The sequence below is a fragment of the Dysidea avara genome, chromosome 4 (genome assembly GCF_963678975.1).
Source record: "Dysidea avara chromosome 4, odDysAvar1.4, whole genome shotgun sequence".
Classification (NCBI taxonomy): domain Eukaryota; kingdom Metazoa; phylum Porifera; class Demospongiae; order Dictyoceratida; family Dysideidae; genus Dysidea; species Dysidea avara.
In genome coordinates this window covers 14,491,736-14,514,244 of record NC_089275.1, presented here as the reverse complement: position 1 = coordinate 14,514,244, position 22,509 = coordinate 14,491,736, and the positions used below count along the sequence as shown (strand labels likewise).

The 22,509-nt window shown below is 37.0% G+C and overlaps 1 protein-coding gene across 1 annotated transcript in view; it reads left to right on the top strand.

Moving 5' to 3' along the window:
- Nucleotides 1-22,509, top strand: part of LOC136253129 (collagen alpha-1(I) chain-like) — a 50,927-nt gene that overhangs the window by 18,209 nt on the left and 10,209 nt on the right. Inside the window, exons 3-5 of the mRNA XM_066045748.1 lie at nt 3,586-4,069; nt 9,802-10,024; nt 10,098-10,163. Coding sequence (XP_065901820.1) covers nt 3,586-4,069; nt 9,802-10,024; nt 10,098-10,163 — 773 coding nt within the window. The remainder of the gene's footprint in view (nt 1-3,585; nt 4,070-9,801; nt 10,025-10,097; nt 10,164-22,509) is intronic.

The following is a 22,509-nucleotide window of genomic DNA, read 5'->3' as shown; positions in this document are numbered from 1 at the left end:
CCCAAAAACCAGCCTCAGTTTTCCCTGATGATGATGAGGTAATATTGGTTAAGTAAAACTAAGCCCAAACAAGCTTTCAGATCAACCCGAAATGTTTTAAACAAGTTTCTACAGAATTTTAAAAAATATTTATGTAACAGGATTTTCTGCTGACTGACTGACTGACTGCTTGATTCCTTCAGACAAGTGTAACTCGATGACGGCTAAGGCTACAGGCTTGATTTTTTTCACTGTTCGATGTCCCTTTGGCCCGAGAGGTGCCTTTTGGCATACCGCAGTATGTACAATGCATTTTTCATGGACTTACCAGTGTCCTCCTTTGTGTCCCATTTATCTTTGCTGACAGTGAAAAGTGTCAATTTGGTGGTAGCATGTGATGGCTTTCCTTCATAGTTGAAATCGTTTGTATTTTTTATAGTGGCTATTTTGATTGCAGAGGTGCTTTTCAAGCAGTTCTTAATTTGTACTGCTGTGTAAGGGGTTTAACATAGCCGACAGCGAAGCATAATGGATACTTCACTTTACAGATGATAATTGATATAACTGAAGCACGTGGCACCATTCTTTCTTTTGGTATGCGTGGATTGCAGAGGTGCTTTTCAAACAGTTTTGATTCGAAATGCTGTGTAACGGGTTGAACATAGCTGACAATGAAGCGTAATGAATACTTCATTTTCATACAATAATTGATATAGCTGGGGCATGTGGCACCATTTCAGATGCAGGTTCACCTGTCATAATAATTATTGACAAAAAAATTAACAAACAAGTACATAAAAAATTGGAATTTTCAACTAGAGTAGGGACCATAGCACATCAATACAAAAGAAATGAAACAAGCTGGAGTAGTGCACGATATTAAATCACAGTAAAATGATAAGGAGTGTTATATCCTTACTGTGTTCAAGATACTATTGTGGAAATTCACAGTAGGGATATAACACTTATTGTTTTACTATGATTCAATACCATGTGCTATATTCCAGCTTGTTTCAGTACTTTGTAATGATGTGCTTTGGTCCCTATTCTAGTTGAAAATTCAAATTTTTTGTGTACTTGTATGATAGAAAACTAGGGAGGTGAGTAGCTAGCAGTGGTAGCACAGCAGTTAGCACACTGGCCTAGCAAGCCAGTAGTCTAGGGTTTGAGCCCTGTTTGAGTTTTGTAGGGTTTTTGTTCATTTTTGTAACCCTTTTTTCCCAACTTTTACTGTCAGTTCAATAGCTGATATGGCTTATTGAACCAACTTTTGGTTCAGTATCCACTGCCATTTTAATGATGGCTGTGTGCATTGTTATATTAACATCATCGCAGCCATTTGTTAACTGCCACCTTTGATTTCACACCCAGGCTTTTAAAGGCCATGTCTTCTATCACAGCTTAGCTGTTTTTTTGTTGTTGTTTTTTTTTTTGTGTGTGGATATTATATATACTAGTATTTTGAAAAAATTATCATTAATTTAAAGATGAAGTAGGTATCTATGCAATAAAAAGTAGTGAAACAAGAAATGAATGATGGTATTACAGTATTGCTTGGTGGGAAAGTCCCTACTTTGGCATTGAGCAAAATTATAACTAATGTGCTAAAGTAGAGACTCTTCCATCGAGCTATGCTGTAATACCATCATTCATCTCCTGTTTCACTATTTTTTATTGCATAGATCCCTATATACTTCAGTTTTGAATTAGCCTTTTATTTTAAATACTAGTTTGTTTAGTTTTTTGTTGTAGCACAGCTAGTTACTTTGTAACTAGTGAGGTGGCTATTAAGTTCCTGTACAGCTTATTAAAGTATGTAGTGTGCCAAAATTGGAAGCACATAGGCCCGTAGTAACATGCATAGCTTACTGTATGGCCTAAATATTTCGAGGGGGAAAATTTTCGCTGATTTCACGGTTTTGGGAGTTACCAGCAAAAATTTTACCATTGAAATATTTAGACCTCCATATAGTCTAATACATTTTGGGAGTGTTTACAAATTCGTGAAAAAAAATTTTAACAACATTGCTCAACCTCAAAATATTTAGGCCATACAGTACCTTGATCGTAGTAGCAGTGGCACTCAGATCTATTACCTGTCTCAGTACGATGGTCTGTGTTCTATTCACCCAGGCTGGAAGTTGTTTGAACGAACAAGTTCTTTCAGTTGTCTGGAGCTCAGTGTCAACTAACAGGATGAAGTAATACAATTTCTACTCAAATACTGTCCAATCACTCACCGATCTTGCTATCTGGCACTGAATGGCTGAGTCAGTGAGTTCAGAGGAACAAGCCATCAAGTATCAGTCCATCTATTAAGTAACAAATCTCTTCGTCGATTGCAGTCCAGGCATTGGCAAAAAAGTCGAAGGACAACTCGGCAGCCTTAATGTTTCACGTGCAACACTTGGAAATTATAAGCGCCCCGCTCTTTCAGCAGCATAAGCACTTTCTGAAGTAATTTTGTGGTGTGTACAGAGTGTTGATATGAAAAATTAATGCCTTAGTATAGTTTCGATGCTTGAAGAAGAAGACAACTAATGCGATTGAAGATAAAAGAAAAGACAAGGTGCACAAGGCATACACTTGTCGAGACCCGAAAAGGCATATCCCACCAGTGAGTTTGTTGTTGTGGCATAAAATGGTGACCGTGCGCTGCTTTGTTTGGGTTCTAGGCTTGCAACTGTGGTCAGAGAGTGAGTGAGTGAGATGTTTTAAGTTTTGAAAATGATTTTAAAACTCTATATTTGGTCACTGGTTTTTTCTTGTTTTTAATGCTGTATTTCATGCTAGATGGACTAATATTATTCTGTAAAGGTGATTTTTGTGGTGTAAGTTGTCTTTAGGCAGAACTTTAGGCAGCACGTGTCATTTTTGGGGGGATCCTTACTTAAACAGTACTACCGTACTGTTTGTACACAAGATCAAGGTACTCTAATAGAACAGTCACCACATATAATCTGTTTCCTTAATAGTTTCTGAGTATGAAAAAAGCCAACATCTGCAGCACTATCCCATGCATAGACACACTTAGCCTGCTAAGGATATCTTGCAAATGAAATGTGCATTTATATATATATATATAACAAGGGTCCAGCACTGACACAATGTTTTACGAATGATACCAAACATTCTACATTGATCAAGAATAGGGATAAGTGACAGTCATGATTAGTTCAGTTATAATTACTGAATAGCTATAATTATTATATGTGTGGACTGAAAAAATGGTAGCGCACTTAGTAGTATGATTCAGATATTTGTGCATAAAACCACCACTCTTACTACATCAAATTTTTCAGTTCTGAAACAATTAAAATAACCTTAGATTCTGGGGGACACAGCACCCAGATCCCCTGCTCCATATACCTACTATCCTGGTGCACCCCACCCCCCTTCCCTTCTTGCTAAAACCTGGATCCACCCCTGATACTTAAACAAGGGAGAGTACAGTCAAGATAGAAATTTTAGTTTACACTACCATCACTGCAAATCCTTTCTTGTTTCATTGCTTTACTCAGTAATCCCTGTTTACCCATTCTAAATTCCATCTATTTTAAATTTTATCCAATATATTGTATGTATTATACCAGAATTTTTACTTAGTTACAGAGCCTGTTATTCTATCTGCAACACTGGAGAGAAACCTGGTTCCTGTGAATGCAAACGTCAACTGCCTATATCTAAACAGAATGTAATGTTATTGGTAAAAATGAGTGATATATATGAAATTCAGACACCAATAAAACCTGGTCCAGGTGATTTCTATCATGACTACACAATCTGCACATATTCTTTGATTCCACGTGAACGTAACCATCAGTTTAGTTACATCTTTGGTGTACTATTTGACTTTGAGGAAAGTAAAACAATAAAAGGTGCATGTGATGATTGCATGGAATTTGAACACCATGACACCAAGGCTGGGAAGCGTGTGAAATCAATTCAATGTGGACAAAAAGTTGATGACCGTCTCAATAAGGGTGGAGGTTTAGTGAGTAATATTGAAATCACATTTAAGTCAGATCCTCTAACTCCTGGAGCTGATCATAGAGGAGCTATCTTCTTCATAGCAGACAATGCTGTTAATGTGAGTCTATATATGTACGTAGCTACTGTAACAAAGCATAAGTGTGACCAAAGTTTTGATAGTGTGACCAAAGTTTCAAAATTCACTTTTCACCATGAATGGATACCTACACCAATACACTGTACAACACATTTGCACCACAGCCATGCCACTGATTTACTCTGGCAGCTTTTCATAAGTGAATTTCTAGAGATGTGTGCCAGCCACTGGGAACACTCTGGCACCTTGAAATGCAACTGGCCACCTACCACCCCACCACCACCACCCATGGTGACATGCTTGTGTTACAGATACTGTCATGAAAAAGGTGCTAAAATCATGGTAACAGATTTATCTATTACAGTAACTAGATTGCTATGCATTAAAGTGAGTTGGCTACATTCATGGTGATATTTTCAAACTTGGAACTCTTGACCTTCCCAGCAATGAAATGTTTAAAATCGCATATCTCACAGCATAAATCAACTTCTTCCCAAACATATAGGACTATATATAATCTAATGTATTTTAAAAATGAAGTAGTGATTCGTCATAACAATTGTTTATTGTAATTATTGCCAAAGTAAGGATTGTCTCACAGGGAAATGCTATAATACCATCATTCACATATGTACCTTGTTTCAATAGTTTCATTACTTGGACTCCTACTTCATTTTTACATTAAATACACTTGTTTGTTTAGTTTCTTAGTTACAGCGTACAGCTATGACATACAAGTGTTACTTTTCTATTAGAATATATACTGAACATACTACTGTTTTACTAGGGTGACTTCTTTAATGGAGTATCTCTAGTGGGTCTCAGACAACTGGCTATAATAAACATGATATTTTAAGGAGTGTGGTCTTTCCTTACATTCTTTTCACCACGCTGCCAGTAAGAAATGTAGTTGACATGATCGGTCTCAATAAGTTTGGTTAGATTATTATTTATTATTATTAGCACTTTACAGTGACCAGCACTGAAGGTCTGACAGCAACATGTGCTGCAGCCTTAGGATTACCTAACCTAATTTCAGGGACTTAGATCTAATGACTTGACTTACTGACTAACTGACTGATCATTACGGTGCTGCTCATTAAGGGATCCTAGCATGCAAATACGAGTATGATGTCTACTAGCTAGATACCTCTAACAGTAGTGTGAGTACTATAATATATATAGATAAGTTTTTATGAGTAAATGGAATACTAACACATTGGTATGGATTAAGAAGTTGACGACCAGCATGATTGAAGATAAAAGAAAAGAAAGGTGCAAGAGAAGACACTCATTGCAACCCCAAAAGGCACATTCCACTAGTACAAGTTTATTATTATGATATAGCTAATAGGAAGTCATATGATGCATCGTTTAGCCTCTAGCCCGAACTCTAGCCAGAGGAGGTTGTTTACAGCAGTGTTAAATGTTCTGTCTATTATATATGAAGTAATTGGACGTATGAACTGTAGTGCTGTGAACCTGCAGAGTTTACTAAAACCAGCTATTGGAAGGTGGATAATTGGATATTGACTGGTTATTGTCTGGTTATTGTCTGATTGTAAATTAGCAGACATTATGGCACTAAACATACCTGTTGGAAGCCTTAAGGTGGTACCAAAGTAACCATCAACATCCTGCCTTACAATAACGGGACATTGGAAACAGTGGAAATTGAAAACTGAAACTGAAAAACTGAAACGGAAAAACTGAAACTGAAAAACTAAAATTGGTCAAAACTTCATATTAACAGGTACCTCTTAACAAAGACCACCTCTATAATAAGACCACCTCTATAATAATACCGCCTCTAAAATAAGACCACCTCATTATAGTAGTTATGTCAAGTAGGTCCAAAAATATAGCTAAGGTGTACTCATAATGTAATAAAGTATCAATCGATCAGACAGTACTTAAAAGTTGAAATGACAGCTGCAGGGCTGTACAAAAGGATATATCTTATCATGCCAAGACCTAAAGTCCATGGTCATGTCAAAAATGAAAATGGAGCAATTGCATGCATAATTGAATTTGATAATGGATTTCTCATGAATATTATTGTGCATGATTTAGGAGTTGCATAGTTACAAAATCAACATTAATGATTCTTGACTTTGTGTCTTAATAATTGTTAGGCACATGTAATAAGCATCCTCGAAGACTTAAAAACCTGAGGTGACATCAGTAATTACCGAGGCGCAGGTAAATATTGACAGGTTTTTAAATCCTCGAAGACACCTATTACGAGTGTCCAACTATTACCAAGACACAAAGTCCAAGATCATTAATTTAACTATGCAACTCTTAAATAATGCACAATTTATGAGAAATCCAGTATCAGCAGAATAATTGTGCATGCAATTACCCCATTTTCATTGTGGCATGACCATGGACTTTAGGTCTTGGTATGGTAAGATAGTATATCCTTATGTACAACCCTGCAGCTGTTGTTTTAACTTTTAAGTACTGTCTGATTGATTGATACTTTATTACATTATGAGTACACCTAATGGCCTTTTTGTTGGACCTACTTGACATGACTACTATAATGAGGTGGTCTTATTAGAGGCGGTCTTATTATACAGGTGGTCTTATTACAGAGGTGATCTTTGTTAAGAGGTACCTGTTAATATGAAATTTTGACCAATTTTAGTTTTTCAGTTTCAGTTTTTCCGTTTCAGTTTCAGTTTTCAGTTTCAGTTTTCAATTTCCACTGTTTCCAATGTCCCTACTGGTTCACAACACTAATGAACTGAGGGATTAAATGCAAAGCCACAGCATCCTTGGGCAAATTATATTCAACACAAAAAGAACAATAAAGAATGAGGCAAAGTCAAGTGCTTTGCATTCATTAATTTAGCATGAGCAAGGCGCTACTTTAAATTATTTATGGAGCATTTTAACAGTCTGACATGAAACCCAAAACATAAAACCCACCAACATGACACTTTGGCTTTACGTCTGTTTACACGTGTTAGCAGTAGTAAGAGTAAGTTATCATTTTTGGACACCGTGTATACTCAGCCACTCGTTCTCATAAACTGCTGGATGGAATCATATGAAAATTAGTGTGGATGTACCTTGCATAACTAGACAAGTCTAAAATCTTATTTGATTTGTATACCAGAATGGATTAAAGTTATTATTCAAATCCTATATTCTCAGACAAATTTTGTGTATTCTGACTATTCTGAGACACCAGCTAGTAATCCTACATCAAATAATACTTTGATGATGTAAAAACAATGCCGTCACTTAGGGCTATTGGTTAGCTATCAATAGTTTATTTCCTTCCATCTCATCTGCAGGTGGCTATGGTGGCTTGTCACCACCTCTAATCTTGGACAGGAACTAAGCAGCTCATTCTTGTAAACTGCTAAACTGAATATATTGGTGTACAAATACTTTAGATAAAACCAAACTAAACCACCCAATTTAAGCCAAACATCTTTTGTAGTTGTCTTGCTAGAGTGAATAAAGTTGCAGCTTGAAATTCTGCATCCTCTGAACAAATTAAACTTCATGCATACTTTCTGCCAGTATTTCCTATTGTGATCAGGCATGTAATCACCTTAAATTGTTGGACATGTTGTTTCTATGCTGCTTCAGTTGCAGCAGCTTAAATTGGTGATGCACTTCATGCTATTTCATTAACTTTAAGTATTTCCTGGGGTTTATTGTAATTTTGGTGCTGTTCTTGGGTTATAACATCATTATTCATATTGCACAGAAGTCCCGTGTTAGTTTTTAAGTTTGTTATAAGTAACGCAGTAGTGTTTAGCACCATGCTGTAGCACAGTGGAGGTCCAATTCCTGAAGTTGCATTCTTTTTGTTTTCATTTTAGCTTTTTTCTTATTTTATTTAAGTTTAATTCAGGTGAATTTGGTGCCAAGATCAAGCAGCACCAAATTCACCTGAATTGTCGTTATTAAATTTTTACCATTAACCTACTATCACAGCCATTTCTTGGCCACCACCTTGGATTTCCAGGGTGAGTTTGAGGTGAGCTACTGTAGGGTTAGAGGCATGAAGGCCAATCCTAGCTCACCCTCTAACCCCAGCTTGTCTCAAACTCAATTTGAAACTTCTCTTCAAACAGACAGTAAAACACATCATTATGCAAACCTCACAGGGTTCAGCACTGGTTTCTTCTTTGCCCTGTAGGTTCTATAGCTTCTACTTCAACAGCTTACTTCTTGCCTCACATTTATACGATAGAAACTAAGGGAGGTGGGCAGCTGGCAGTGGTGTAGGGTTATATTCCCAGAAATTACGTTCTTTTTGTGTTCATTTTAGTACTTTTATTTTATTCAAGTGACTGCCAGAACAATAGCAACAATGTACATGAAATTTGCATGAATTTGAGCAATTATTTTGACTCTCTCTAGTACAAATTAGATTTTAAGTTCAAACGTGCAAGTCTAGTTGGGATTTATGTAAGGGATATCTGCACCAATTTTTACATGATTCTGTTCAGTAGTTTATGAGAACAAGTGTCTGAGCATACATGCTGTCCAAGAATGGATTTATTTTATTGTTATTTATTAGGCTTTACAGCATGGGTACAATACAATAAAATAGTACAATTACAAGTATTAATAGTCCAGGTGTACACTATTGCTAGTATTCCAACTTCCTTGTAGAGCACAACAGGTTGATGTAATGTGTAATTGTAAACCTCAGTAATTTTCTGTGGACTAAGCTAGTGGTGTAGCCAGTGCACTCAAAGAAATATTTAGTGCTATTAACTACAAAAATTACTTGACTGCCACCAGGGGTGGAGGAAGTAGTTGATATGAGGGGGGGCTGGGCTGACCCAGACTTATGGAAGTGAGGTACTACTGGTTTGGTAAGGTGAGACAAAAAAAAAAGGTCACAACCAGCTGACAATAGCTGCCCACCTCACCAGCTATGCATTTATAGCTGATAAACTACATAAAAATCCTTCTACACACTGCCCTAATACTGACTGCTCTATTAGAGTATCTCAATCTTTATTGCAGTTTTCAACCCCACTCCAAGAAGGATGATTTCGGCGTGATATCATTCTGAGGGGGGCTTCAGCCCCCTAGCCCCCCCCCCTTTCCACCGCCTATGACTACCACTGAATTTGAATTAAAACACTATCTTTTTTAAGCCAACAATTGAAGTAATCTAAGAGTGTATATATGCTTATGCAAAATATTAATACCAAATCTAATTCCAATGCACAAGAATTACCACAAGTAAGTACTGGATTTGTATAAAGGTACCTTTTCCACACATTTTACATGCCAGGAAAATGGATGTAACACTTGACTGCTTATACTGATTAACTTGCTCTTAGTATCAAAATACAGCCGGATACTTTAGCTACACATATGGTAAATTTTAGGCAGTTACACTGCTTGAAAGTTCTTAGTTTACTAATTTGTTAAGTTGCTTTACTGTAGCTGTACCCAGTTATACTGATAGTAAAATGACAGTATATGGAACATAATTATTTTACTAAGTTTTAAACTCTCAGTAAAACATCAGTGAATGTAGGTTTACTGAAAAACTACTAAAATACCAAACAATTAACTGTTCCATATACTGGGGATATACCACTCTAGTAAACAAAGAAATTTCAAGCAGTGTTATATGCAATGGCAAAAAGTTATGAAACCCCAAGCTCAATAAATGGGTCCAATTTTGTTTGCGAAAAAGGTACTTTTTTGCCAATCCAGTCACATACTATATTGTTACAGTAGAAATTCATTTATTCTAATAGGCAGCAGGTATTCCCGGTCAAAAAGGACCTAAAGGAAGAAGGGGATTTTCTGGCAACAGAGGACAGACAGGGCCAGGTGGAGATATGGGACCACCTGGTAAAAAAGGTGAAAAGGGAGACACAGGACTTGATGGAGCTCAAGGTGAAAAAGGAAATAAAGGTCTAAAGGGATCTGTAGGGACTACTGGACAAAAAGGAATAAGAGGGCCTAAAGGAAATCCAGGTATGATACAGGTCTGTATGTGCACTGTATGTGTATTCATATAATAATAATGATAACTTGTTTGCTTTTAAAGGTCCTCCTGGTTTACCTGGTACACCATGTAAATGTCCTAGAACTCCATCACTATATTGTGTATCTGGTTAGTCAATACACGTACATTATGTGAGTGTGTATATATCTAAACCAAAACAGCCAAGCAGCAAAAAAGGGTGCGAAGCAGGTTGGAAAGGGTGTGAAATCAAAACTGTGCAATGATGTTTTAATACCAATCATTGTTAACAATTAGTGTGATCATCAAAACAATAATTATTGGTCATTGCTGCAGCCATTTCTTGGTCACCACCTTTGATTTACATCTATTCCCACTCTGGTTCACACTTTTTTCACAGCTTGGCTGTTTGGTTTTATAAATTAGATATCACTTCTTTTTATAATTCCAAACCCAGAAGCCAGCTTTAATTTGCAATTGAGGCTTCTTTTTTTACTTGCCTTTCTTTACTACTACTATGTGTGTTCTTTATATCAAACGGTACGGTAGTACCACTTAAGTAGGAATCCTTTCAAAAATTTCGTGTGCCACCCACAATTCCACCTTCAAAAAATTATCCTAGAAACATTTTATGCAATGAAAATCACCTTTACAAAATAGTACTAGTCCATATAATACATAATACAGCATTAAATATAACAAAACACTTACAGGTGGGCCGGATATAGAATTTTACAAAATCGCCAAAACTTGAATTTTAGTCTGACTGACTGCCTTACTGTCTGCCTTACTGCCTGCCTCACTGCCTGACTACATTCGCAAGGCTAGAGGCCAAATGAAGCAGCGAACACTCACCATTTTATGCACTCACCAGTGGGATGTGCCTTTTGGGGTTCTGATGAATGTAGGCCCTCTGCGCCTTGTCTTTTCTTTTATCTTCAATCAGTCTTCTTCTTCATCCAACAAAACCATATCAAGGCATTAATTTTCCGTATTAATGCTTTCTTTCAGCAGCATAATTATTTAGACACCCAGAAATATTTCAGAGCTGGATTTTGTAAGTGCTTCAGTCCCGGTGCTACTAAAAGAGATACACTTGCTAGATATCTGCAACTTCACGATTGGGATCTGGTTTGCGATAGGTTTGTGACCATGCCCACCAAATAAAGATCTAGGTGGACTAATAGTAAAAGAGTATGGAGATCCAACCTCTAAGTAATCTAGCATTAACAATAAACAAAATCACCTCACTCCTTATTGGTCTAGCTAGCTGAATACCCCTTGGCTGACTCGAGATATACTCTTATGCAACAGTCACTCTAATACAACAGCCATGTATAACAGAACAGTTACAAGTTACATTGTTCTGGTAGACATAGCTATTTTTATAAGAAAAAGAAGCAATCACGATATAAAATCAGTATATATTATATTAATTATTGTTCTAAACTGGAGACAGGCGGGCCTCAGCAACAGCAAAGTCGATACTGGAGGCACATAGGGATGCTTGGATCTAGAACATGATCCCCTAATACACATTGATGAAGAGTGCAGCAAGGAGAACCCCAAACTACAGTGAAGCCTGCCCATAACCACAGAATATGGGGAACTCCACTTCTCACTGAGTAAATGGGCAAGATGTTTATAAATGATGGTATCTGCCTTTCCCATACCTACAGATGTAGAAAATACAAGTGGACTAATACAAGTTACATTGTAGCACAACACAAAAGCTAAAATTCTTAATAAATGAAGTGGGGATCTATGCAATAAAAAATAGTAAAACAAGAGATGAATGGATGGTGTTACAGCATAGCTCAGTGGGAAAGTCCCTACTTTGGCACATTAGCTATTATTATTTGTTCAATGCCAAAGAAAGGATTTCCCACTGAGCTATGCTGAAACACCATCATCATTCATCTTTTGTTTCATTACTTTTTATTGCATAGATCCACAGGGGCGTAGCCAGGGGGGTTCAAAGGGTTCGGACGAACCCCCTTTTCAGAGTTAAGTTTTTTAAATCGTGATACTGGTGAACTAGAACTGAATTAACTTACACAAATCCACTGAAATGGGTAGCTACAGGTCTTCAGGCAGAGGAATTCAAGTACCTCTACTCGCTATTGCGAATGAATTTATAAGAATACACATGTTTACACGTGTACACGTGTTTACATGTGCACACCTACGAAATTCTATACTTAGGGCAGAACCCCCCTTTTGGAAATCCTGCCTACGCCCCTGATCCATACTCCATTTTTAAATTAACAATACTAGTAACGGTTTTGTGTATGTGCGTATGTACATATCAAGACACATGGTAGTGTGTTGTGCAGCCCAAAAAGCCAGCGTGCCACACCGTTGGTATATACATATATTGACATGAAGGAAGAAAATGTAATTTTCACACGTATGTAGTTCCGTGATACCTTAGTCGATTTGAACCCAATTTGCTATTATAAAGTTGCCCACCAGGTATGGGAGTACACAAGCCAAATTTAGCCCCCAGCCATTACCAAGATAAAAGTGGCCAAATTTTTGGGTTTTTTTTTTTTTTTTTTCTGCCCTGCTTCTTTTCTCATACACTTTGCAAAATCTGCTATAAAGCACAAACACATACTCCACACACAAGCTGAAATTTGGCACACTTAAAAGGCTGTCGACTCAAATTACAGTGTAAACCTAATCAAGATTTATGGACTTATAACCAATTATTTGCATAAAATAAGATCAAACTTTTGTCATGCATATGATTATACAGGGTAACCCACTTTGAGAAATTAGTTGAAAATTGGCCTGTAACTATATACAGTAACCACTGTAGGAGAGCCATTTGATGATATGAAAGAATCACAAAATACAATGCAAAAAAACCCATAGTGTGTAACAACCATGTGATTGTGTTTTTATCAAACAGTATGGTAGCACAGTTTAGGTAGGGATCGTCCCAAAAATGACTCGTACTTCCTTAAATTCCACCTTTACAAATCATCCTATAGACATCTTACATAACTGAAATTACCTCTAAATAATAATACTAGAGTCCATCTAACAACAAAATTAATACGGCCTTAAAGACAAGAGAACACCTATAAACAGCCAGGTATAATTTTTGTAAAGAAAATCACTGAAGCTCAGATTTTTGTCTGCGTAACCACAGTCACAAGGTTGAAGGCCAAACAAAGCAGCAGCCACCATTTAATGCCACAATAACAAACTCACCAGTGGTATGTGCTATTTGGGGTTCTGATGAGTGTGTGCCCTCTGTGTCTTGTCTTTCCTTTTATCTTCAATCAGGCTGGTCATTGTCTTCTTCATGCAATTAAATCATATCAAGGTATTAATTATCCATATTAACCTTTCCTTGAGCAGCATATTTATATATGCCACAAAATTATTTAAAGAGCTTATACTCGGTAGAGAGATACGTTACAAGCTGTTTATGGCAACAATTGGACAGCCTAAAAGTTGCCAAAATTGGCAACTTTCGGCAACCCACCCAAAGTTGCCAACTTCGGCAACCCAAAGTTGCCAATATTGGCAACTTCAGGCCACCCAAAGTTGCCAACTTCAGGCCACCCAAAGTTGCCAACTTCAGGCCACCCAAAGTTGCCAACTTCAGGCCACCAAAAGCTGCCAACTTCAGGCCACCCAAAGTTGCCAACTTCAGGCCACCCAAAGTTGCCAACTTCGGCAACCCAAAGTTGCCAATATTGGCAACTTCAGGCTGCCCAAAGTTGACTATATTGGCAACTTCAGGCAACCCAAAATTACCAATATTGGCAAATTTTGTGTTTCTTTGAGCAACCACAAATGACGCTCAAAAGTATCCAAACTTGGCAATAAATGTACTTTATAGAGAATTTGATTGTAGGATTCGGTTATCCACAATTGGTAATTTTGTTTGACAAATTCTTAGAATTGCCAAAAATGGCAATTTTATAAAAGCGTGTGCAGTAGCTGCTGTTTTTGGCAATTATAACAACAGTCTAAAAGTTGCCAGTTTTGGAAACTTTGACACTTACAGTTTACCGGTATTAAGCGTGAAAGTGAGCATTACAGTGTTAAAGTTCACAAAGCTGCTAACTTAACTATGCTTACTTTAGAGGAACTGTTACAATAATGCCTGAAAGTATTTAAAATATGATTACTAGCAATATTATCAGTGGATACCAGGTAGCTAGCTATACATTCACTTTAAAAGCAGCAGTAGGAATATAGCTATGTAGCAAACTTATGATTAGAATGTGAATTGACCAAAATGTGATAAAATGGACAAAGTCATAAGAATATCTTGCTACAAATCCTGCTATATAGCTACAAATCCCCAAGAAGAGGTTCCTCAAGAGGCTTTCACACCGTTGGCCAAACGTAAATGTAAGAGGACCATTAAAAAACGCATTAGATATGGACAACATTAATTATAATTCTGTTTGGAAAATGTACATCAACTGTAGTTGTAAATAATATTTCTGTTGAATCTTATTAAAAATACGTAAATTGTAGAACAGTGCATTGCAGCAGTAATCACCATATGTGACCGGATTTGCGAAAAGGTACCTTTTCCACACATTTGACATACCAGCACACAAAATGGTGTAACACTTGATTCCTTATACTGATTAACTGGCTCTTAGTATCAAACTGTAGCCAGATACTGTAGCTACATTCATTGAAGATTGCAAGCAATTATACACCATGATCAAAAAGTTATGAAGCTTTAAAGTTCAAAAAATGGGTCAAATTTTGTGTGTGAAAAAGGTACCTTTTCGCAAATCTGGTCACATATATATCATACGGTTTAGATATACATTGAGCCAGCAGGCATAAACTACAATAATTATAATGCAGAATAGGGTATTCTAAATTTGTGTTATGTATATTTTGCTGCCAAATTTAGCAATATTGAGTCAAACCTTTCACCATCTTTTTGGTGAACTAGATCACAAAATCTGCTAATCCAGTTGCCAATTAAGTCCAAGTTCTCAATTTTCTTAGTTAAAACTGAGTTGTATTGCCGGAATGCAGAATGGATAGGTACAAGCACAGTTTGTGGATGTTCAAGCTACCAAATTTGGACTATAGTTTTCAGTTTTGGGGCAACTTTTGGCCTGCTTCCAAAAGTAGCCTAAAGTGGAAACCTCAGAAAATTGCCGAAACTGGCAATTTGTAAGCAATACAATAGTTTTGCAACTTTTAAAAGTTGCCAAATGTGGAAACTTTTATTTGCAAGAAATTGCCAGAAGTGGTAATTTTAGTATGCATGAACAGTCCAATAGTGGGCATCAAATTTTGCCATTTTTGCAAACTAGATCCCACAATTGATTTATTCATTGGTCTTCATAAAAATGAGTACATTTATTGCCAGAATTGGTAGTTTTGAGCACCATCTTAAACTGCCAAATTTGGAAACCATCAGTAGTTTCAGGCTTGGCAACTTTTTGATGGTTTCCAAAAGTTGCCAAAGTTAGATAGAAACTTAGTTACCAAAACTTGCCAAAACTGACAAATTCTTAGCAGTCCTATAGCTTTGCATTACACTGCTTTATAAAGTTGCCAAAAGTGGTAACTTTTGTTTGCAAGAAGTAGCCAAAATTGGCAATTTTTAGGCTGTCCAATAATTTCCAAAATTGGCCTTGTAACATACCTGCGGTAGATGCCTGTAACTTCACAATACGTAGATTCAAGACCCTGCCTATTAGCGATCTTGGTTGATTAATTATAATCAAGCGCTGAGATCACACCTCTAAGTTTCTAACTTGGTGGAAAGATTTCATTTATAATTGCTTCACTTCTAGGGACCTCCTGATAGCATAATTAATTTGTATTTAGTTGTGTTCACAACATTTCATTATAGTACATTGTTACTATGTTCACAACATTGCATTATAGTACATTGTTAACTAGGGCTGAGCGATAATATCGATAGTTCAATACTCGCAATCAAAAAATCATTATCGCGATATGATAATCAAGACTCACGGTAGTGAGTTGCGAGGCCAAGAAGCACAAAGCGTACGCCCACAAAAATAATAAACATGCGACCACTACTGTGAGTCATTTACATGAGGAATTGATTACGCAATCTTTTAAAGTCCGCATGGCGAAATCTCAGCCTTACTAAAAGATTCTGCCTTGAAACCAGGGGCATGTAACCTTTGTATAATGAGTAACTACCACACGAAAAGTCAGGCGAATTGTTGGAGTAGTTTGTTCCATCGCCCACCCATTTACAATGCATTAATTAAATTGTTTATTCAAATGTGCATCGTTCTTTTTTTCATTTTCTTCGTCATCGCATCCCATTGGAGCGATTTTCTTTCAACCATGAAGTCGTATTGTAAAAGGGCTGCGGCTATCAGGGGCTTTTTACACAATGTATCTGTACATTTAATTTCGCTAAAAGTTGTTCGTTAGTTTATGAGATCGCTTTTGTACTCTTTGAAGATTCAAACTTGCCGCCATGACGTCGAGATGTGAGGCGCCCGCCTCAATTCCCAAACCCAACAGTGTGGAAGTGGGCAAGGTCATTAGCCATAGCGAGCTGGCTGATTTGACAGACATTGTGCTGTCAACTCTTGGTTTAACTGTGAGTCCAGTCACTGATTTGTTTTAAATTCGCCACAGTATGCCTCCACTGACTCGTTATAGCGTGACTCCGGCCCATGCAGGGCCGTACATAGCTATAGCCAGCTGTTTCATACCCGCTGTAGTGATACAGTTGAAGTAACTTACTGCTACATTACCCGTGCACGTCTTTAATTCCGCCCCAGCCCTTCAGTGCCTCTGAAACTTCAGTGTTCACTTAAAAAGCCAGCATCAGCACATCACCTTTCAGCACTTAACCCACAATTATAGAGACTCTTTAATGATAGCATGATATATTGTAATAGTAAACATTTACATTATGATGATCCCATAAAATTTAAAAAATGACTACAATAGCACAAGAAGCCAGATACACTAGTGTTTGGCTATGAAGTACCACCAAGAGTTCATAATATAATAGTGGGGTCTTGGTACCACTTATTAATTTTTCTTCACCATTTGCGTAATTTGTCCATTGACCATAAACTCACCCGCCAACAGTCACAACATCAGTATCCACCCTGCATATACAGAAAGGGATATAGTATGATAAGGCACAGCTAACTAAAACTTAATTCCACTATTATGATTATTGTTAAAGTGAGCATCCCACATAGCCATTCCCAAGATGTATTCAGCATACTGCAGCAGTTGATGACCAATTTTGGAATATATTACTTGACTTGTTTTGTGGTTCTCACCTACATTGTTGACATAACAATTTTTGTTGCTAGGAGACATATAAACTAGGAGGGACTAATGGTTATAGCATAATGGTAAACAAGTTACACAACAGCAAAGGAAATTTTAATAAACTAGCAGTGATTGGATAGTTGATAGATAAAAGTAGAAGACAATTTGTAGTTTTTCAGTCCTGATTGTTTGAGAATAAGCACATTAGCTGCTATAAGCATGAAAAAAGCAAGACAGACTAAATTTTAACATAAGGTTTATGATGCAAACTCATTGTGCACCTACCAATGTGTTACCCCACCACCCCCTTGGATGTAAAGCCTGTAAGTGGGGCTTTACAAGGCGAAACTGCTGCTTCACTATGGGACATTTGACAATCATTCCTTAAGCACCCAAGTAGTTTTTCTATGCTATGTCAAATCCCCCATGTTGCAACTGGGGCCAATGGTGGAGATTTGACACAATAGGTTTGTCCTACCATGGGGCATTTAACATTCGGTTGCGCCCACTATAGCCCTATATATTCCCGAAGGGGTGGGGGTTAGTAGGGCAATACATCGATATGTGCATTATATATATATAATATGGTGCATCTACTGGGGTAAGTAGATTAAGCCTGTACCTTGCGGGCCTAAGCATGCTCCTCTCCTGTTTTGAAAAATAACCTTTTATTGCCTGCCCCTAACTGGAGTTTACTTGACACCTTCAACATCACAAAAAGCTATCTAAAATGGTTAATTTAGCTTTGACCATTGGTAAACTACAACACTCAACAATTATATCAGAGTATACATAACTCTATATATCTGCCCAGTTACTATATAGTAGGGTCCATGGTTGTCTCAGATCTGCACATATTATCATCACATCAATCGATTGATGCATAGTAATTATGGTATACTGTATGTATGCATTGAGTTGAGCCCTCAAAAATATTAACTTATTAGTTTTGTAGTATTGACTTACTTGCAAATCATTCAAATGCCTGATCATGACACATTATTTACAGCCAAAGATTTCACCATACATTAGAGGAAGCCATAAAAGTATATAGCCTTATAGCCTTTCCTGAACTGTTGATGGAAGCATTTGTCTGCTCTTGACAACTTTGTTGTCATCACCAACCATCTGGTTGGTTGAAATGTTGAGAAAAAATCTTTCATTTTTAGCTGTTTTCTCACTAGGGTTCAGCTCAACTTGTTCGTGGTCTGACCCACACAGCTGCTAGAACAAGCCAGCTCGAGAGCCAGCTGCAAGGATCTGGCTACAAAAGCATAGATATATATATATATATATATATATAATCCCAGGAAGCTACTATGGCATAGGGGATTCCTGTATAAAATTACGACGGTAGTTATATAATGGGACTTATACACGAACTTACTCGGCAATTCGCAGGGAGAATAGTGTGATGCATTCAGCGCAGTGCCTTCATGTCCATTCCAAGGCATACATTCAACAACAACTCGCAGCCGATTCGCCTCCACTTGTTACACACACAGACTAGTTATATCACCAATCCACCGCTTCAGGAAGAACCATTAAGATGTTAGCCTCGACTTTGTCACTATCCCCGGTTCATGAAACATCACGCAAAATATCACGTGAGTCCTTGAGGGAAATTTGAACAGTTTGAACGAGTTTTCTCTTAGCAAGTCACTTTTAGTAACGCTTCTAAACACTAAACTTGAAGCTTTTGCTACTGATTTAGCTAGCTAATCTGATACTGAAGCTGTTATTATGCATGCATGCATGCAGTGTCTCCTATGTAATATAACTGTATGTTCTCCATTCAACAAAAAGTGGTGATATCCTGTGCCAAAAACAGCCCAGCTGTAAAAAAAGGTGAGGCCAAGAATGCACAAGTACATGTTCATGGAGTAACTACATCCAAAAGACATGATATCAAAATCTGGCCAAGAAAGCATTTACAGTATAGGTACTTTTATGCATTCATTTTCTATATGCTTCACATTATCACATCCAGCTAGCTGTACATGTGTGCTTGCAATATAAACAATACTACTGAGATGATAAAAGATGATTACACTGTATTGTTACCAAAATTAATTTAACTAAAAATTTACAATTGGTTTCTACTTGGCCATCTTTTTATTTAATATACAGTGCAAAAAGATGGCCTGGATTTTATTACAGCATATGGTAAATTCCCTTCTTTCAAGGAATTGTTATATGTGATAGGATTTTGGAAACACGATCCAAATTGCGCATTAGATAAATGGTTTTAAAGAATTCATGCCAACATAACTCTCAAAGGATAGCAAGCATGCATACGAAATTTACATTAAAGATGCATCAATCTGTTACCTTTCAGACCACTTCCAGTACTTGTAGCTGCTTGTAGAGTTTCCTGCCAAATAAGATATAAAATCTGAGCAGTTGGATGAGCAAAGTAGTATCACGAGTGTTCATGGGGGTGGTGGGGTGGGCAAGGACTATACCTCAAAATGGAGACAGACCATGATTGGGGTCCAGAGGCGAGATTACAGGGCTGTGCTGACTCCTTAGTGGCTGATATGTAGCAAAATCCAAAGAAAAAACATCTGACCAACATTATCAGGTTGTCCACCAGTAAACCACTAATTCTTGCCAAGCCAGGTCCTTCACAAGGCCTAAAACCACTATTCGAGCTCTGCACACCACCTAGAAAAGATGTCTGTTGAAACTAGCCTCAAGTAGTTTGAGTGGTACTGAGTGTCAAAACTACTAGTAGAGATTTCCAACTAAAGTAAATAACTAACATTCCATGCATTCATTGGTATGACAAATATTTTGCTATTTTTCAGGGTCATTTTAGTGCAAACCCCACCTCAATCGGTGGTTCCTATCAAAAGATATAAGCAAAAGAAGTTGACAGTGTGATGATTTTGTGTACAGCAATTTCAATGCTTTTTATGTATATCACATAGCACCAAACACAATATTCAAAGTGTCATAAATCTAGATAGGAAACTATTAATAACATGAAATTTTAACCACGCATCTATTTTATGGGGAACAGCACATGAGCTACTGTAGGTAAAACCTCTCAAGAGTGACCACTTCTTTGTAGACTGACCACTCAGAATATTACATGAATAAAGCAAGTGATTCACAAATAAAACTGTGTATATTGTGTAATACTAAGTATACAAAGATACCCAATGCATTTTCAGGGATAGTTAACTAGAAAATCAGTAATATTATATAACATGGTAAGTAGTAACATCACAAGTCACAATCAACAAATATTTCTAAAACATGACAATCAGATAACAAAATATAAGACCAATATTATTTAAAAATAGATTTGTTTGGACACTGCTCAGCTTTATTTGTCACATTGTAAGCACTAAGGATGATAATTATTATATAACACAATGACATCACTATACTACATAGAGAAATTATAAATAGTTTCTGACCAAAATTACAATCATGAAGCTGCTATAAAATGGATCAAAACAGCAATAAATACACCAGAATATAACAACAGGTAAATGTGAAGCCATGCAAGGTTGGTATCACGTGCCAGTCTCCACTTTTGAAAAGATTATGCACAACGTTGAGCCTTATATTGCAATTCCGCACAAGACAACAAACTGCTCACTTTCAAACTATACTTGCATCGATGCAGAGGGATACCTTGAAGTCCCGGGTGATTGTAATGCTGGATTCTGAACAGTGCTAGTTGGCGATTTACCTTTTAAAGAGCCATGCTTTCGTCGTAATCCAACTCTAATCGTCCTCCAATCATAAAACACACGGCAGAATCGAAATCAGCATATAGGGTTTGCCCAGGAACACTTTTGTCGTCCTCATCAGCCATAGATTCACACGGAAACACTCAGAAACTTTAACTATCACCGGTGCTGCATTCTTCCAATTAGAATTACGTATGCAATTATTTGTAAGGGCTCCCTATGGGGATTTTTATTTCTCAAACTTTGATTTGACATATTTCAAAAAATACCGCATGGATTTTAATCCAGTAAAGTGCATTACGAAGTACGATGCATTGACTACCATTGACTGGAACGGCAGCTTGTGAAACATTTATTGAAGGTGTGTAATTTAAGTAGCAAAAATATGTGTGAGAAATTGGTTGGTTGGAAATCGCTACTACTAGTACAATAATGTAGCCATCCACTGGAGGTGTTAGCTTGGTTTTGCCTGATGTGTGATTTGGATTGGTTTTGTAAAAATCTGGTCACATATATAGCATGCCAAAATGTAGGGATGTTCTCACAGAGCTATGCTGTAATACCATCATTGAGATCTTTTTTTACTACTTTTATTGCTTGGATCCCTACTTCATTTTAAATTAATAATTTTAAACTATAATAGTAATAAAAACATTTAGTTGCCACGTCTAATAGGCAAACCACTTATAGCAATCAGCTGAAAATCAGTGATTGATCATTGTAGAACAACTTTCATTAGTTTTTAGAGTAACTTATATACTTCAGAAACCAACTCCATCTAACAAATGCTCGATCAAGATACTCTAATAGTGCAGTCACCCTAGTAAGTAAGTTGCAAATCATTTTATAGGTTTTCAGCTACAAACAAGTCACCCTGTAGAAAATTCAGCTCCAAAACATCACCACGTAGAGAGTACAGCTAGAAACCAGTCATGCTGTGGAGAGTTCAACTACAAAGAAAGAGAGTTTAATTACAGTTCAATTATGTACGGAACAATTCACTTTATTACCTACATGGTAATCATTTTATTCAGTTTTAATGTTTAATCAGACACAAAGCTATGCACACAAATAATTCTTTCTCTTGTTGAACAATTCCTGTAGTAAAGAAAAAACAAGTTAAAAGGAAGCTCCAAAGCCAGCTTATGGCCAGCTTTGTGACTTACGATATACTGATACCTACTAAAACAGCCAAGCTGTAAAAAAGGTGTTTACCCCAAAAAGGCCACAGTGAAAAAGTTGTGAAATTAAAAGTGCAGCTAAGAAATGGCTGTGATGGCAGATTAATAGAAAAAAATTTAATACCAAAATTCAGGAATTTGTGCCAAATCCTAGTGAACCTTGGAGGAGGCAATGCAAACTCACCTGAATTGTTGTTATTAACTATTTTTGGCCATTACTCTACCATCACATAGTGTTTCTTGGCCACCACTTTTGATTTCACAACTTTTTCACCCTATCCTTTTTGAGGATCACATCCTTTTTCAGTTTGCTCGTTTTAGTCTAGA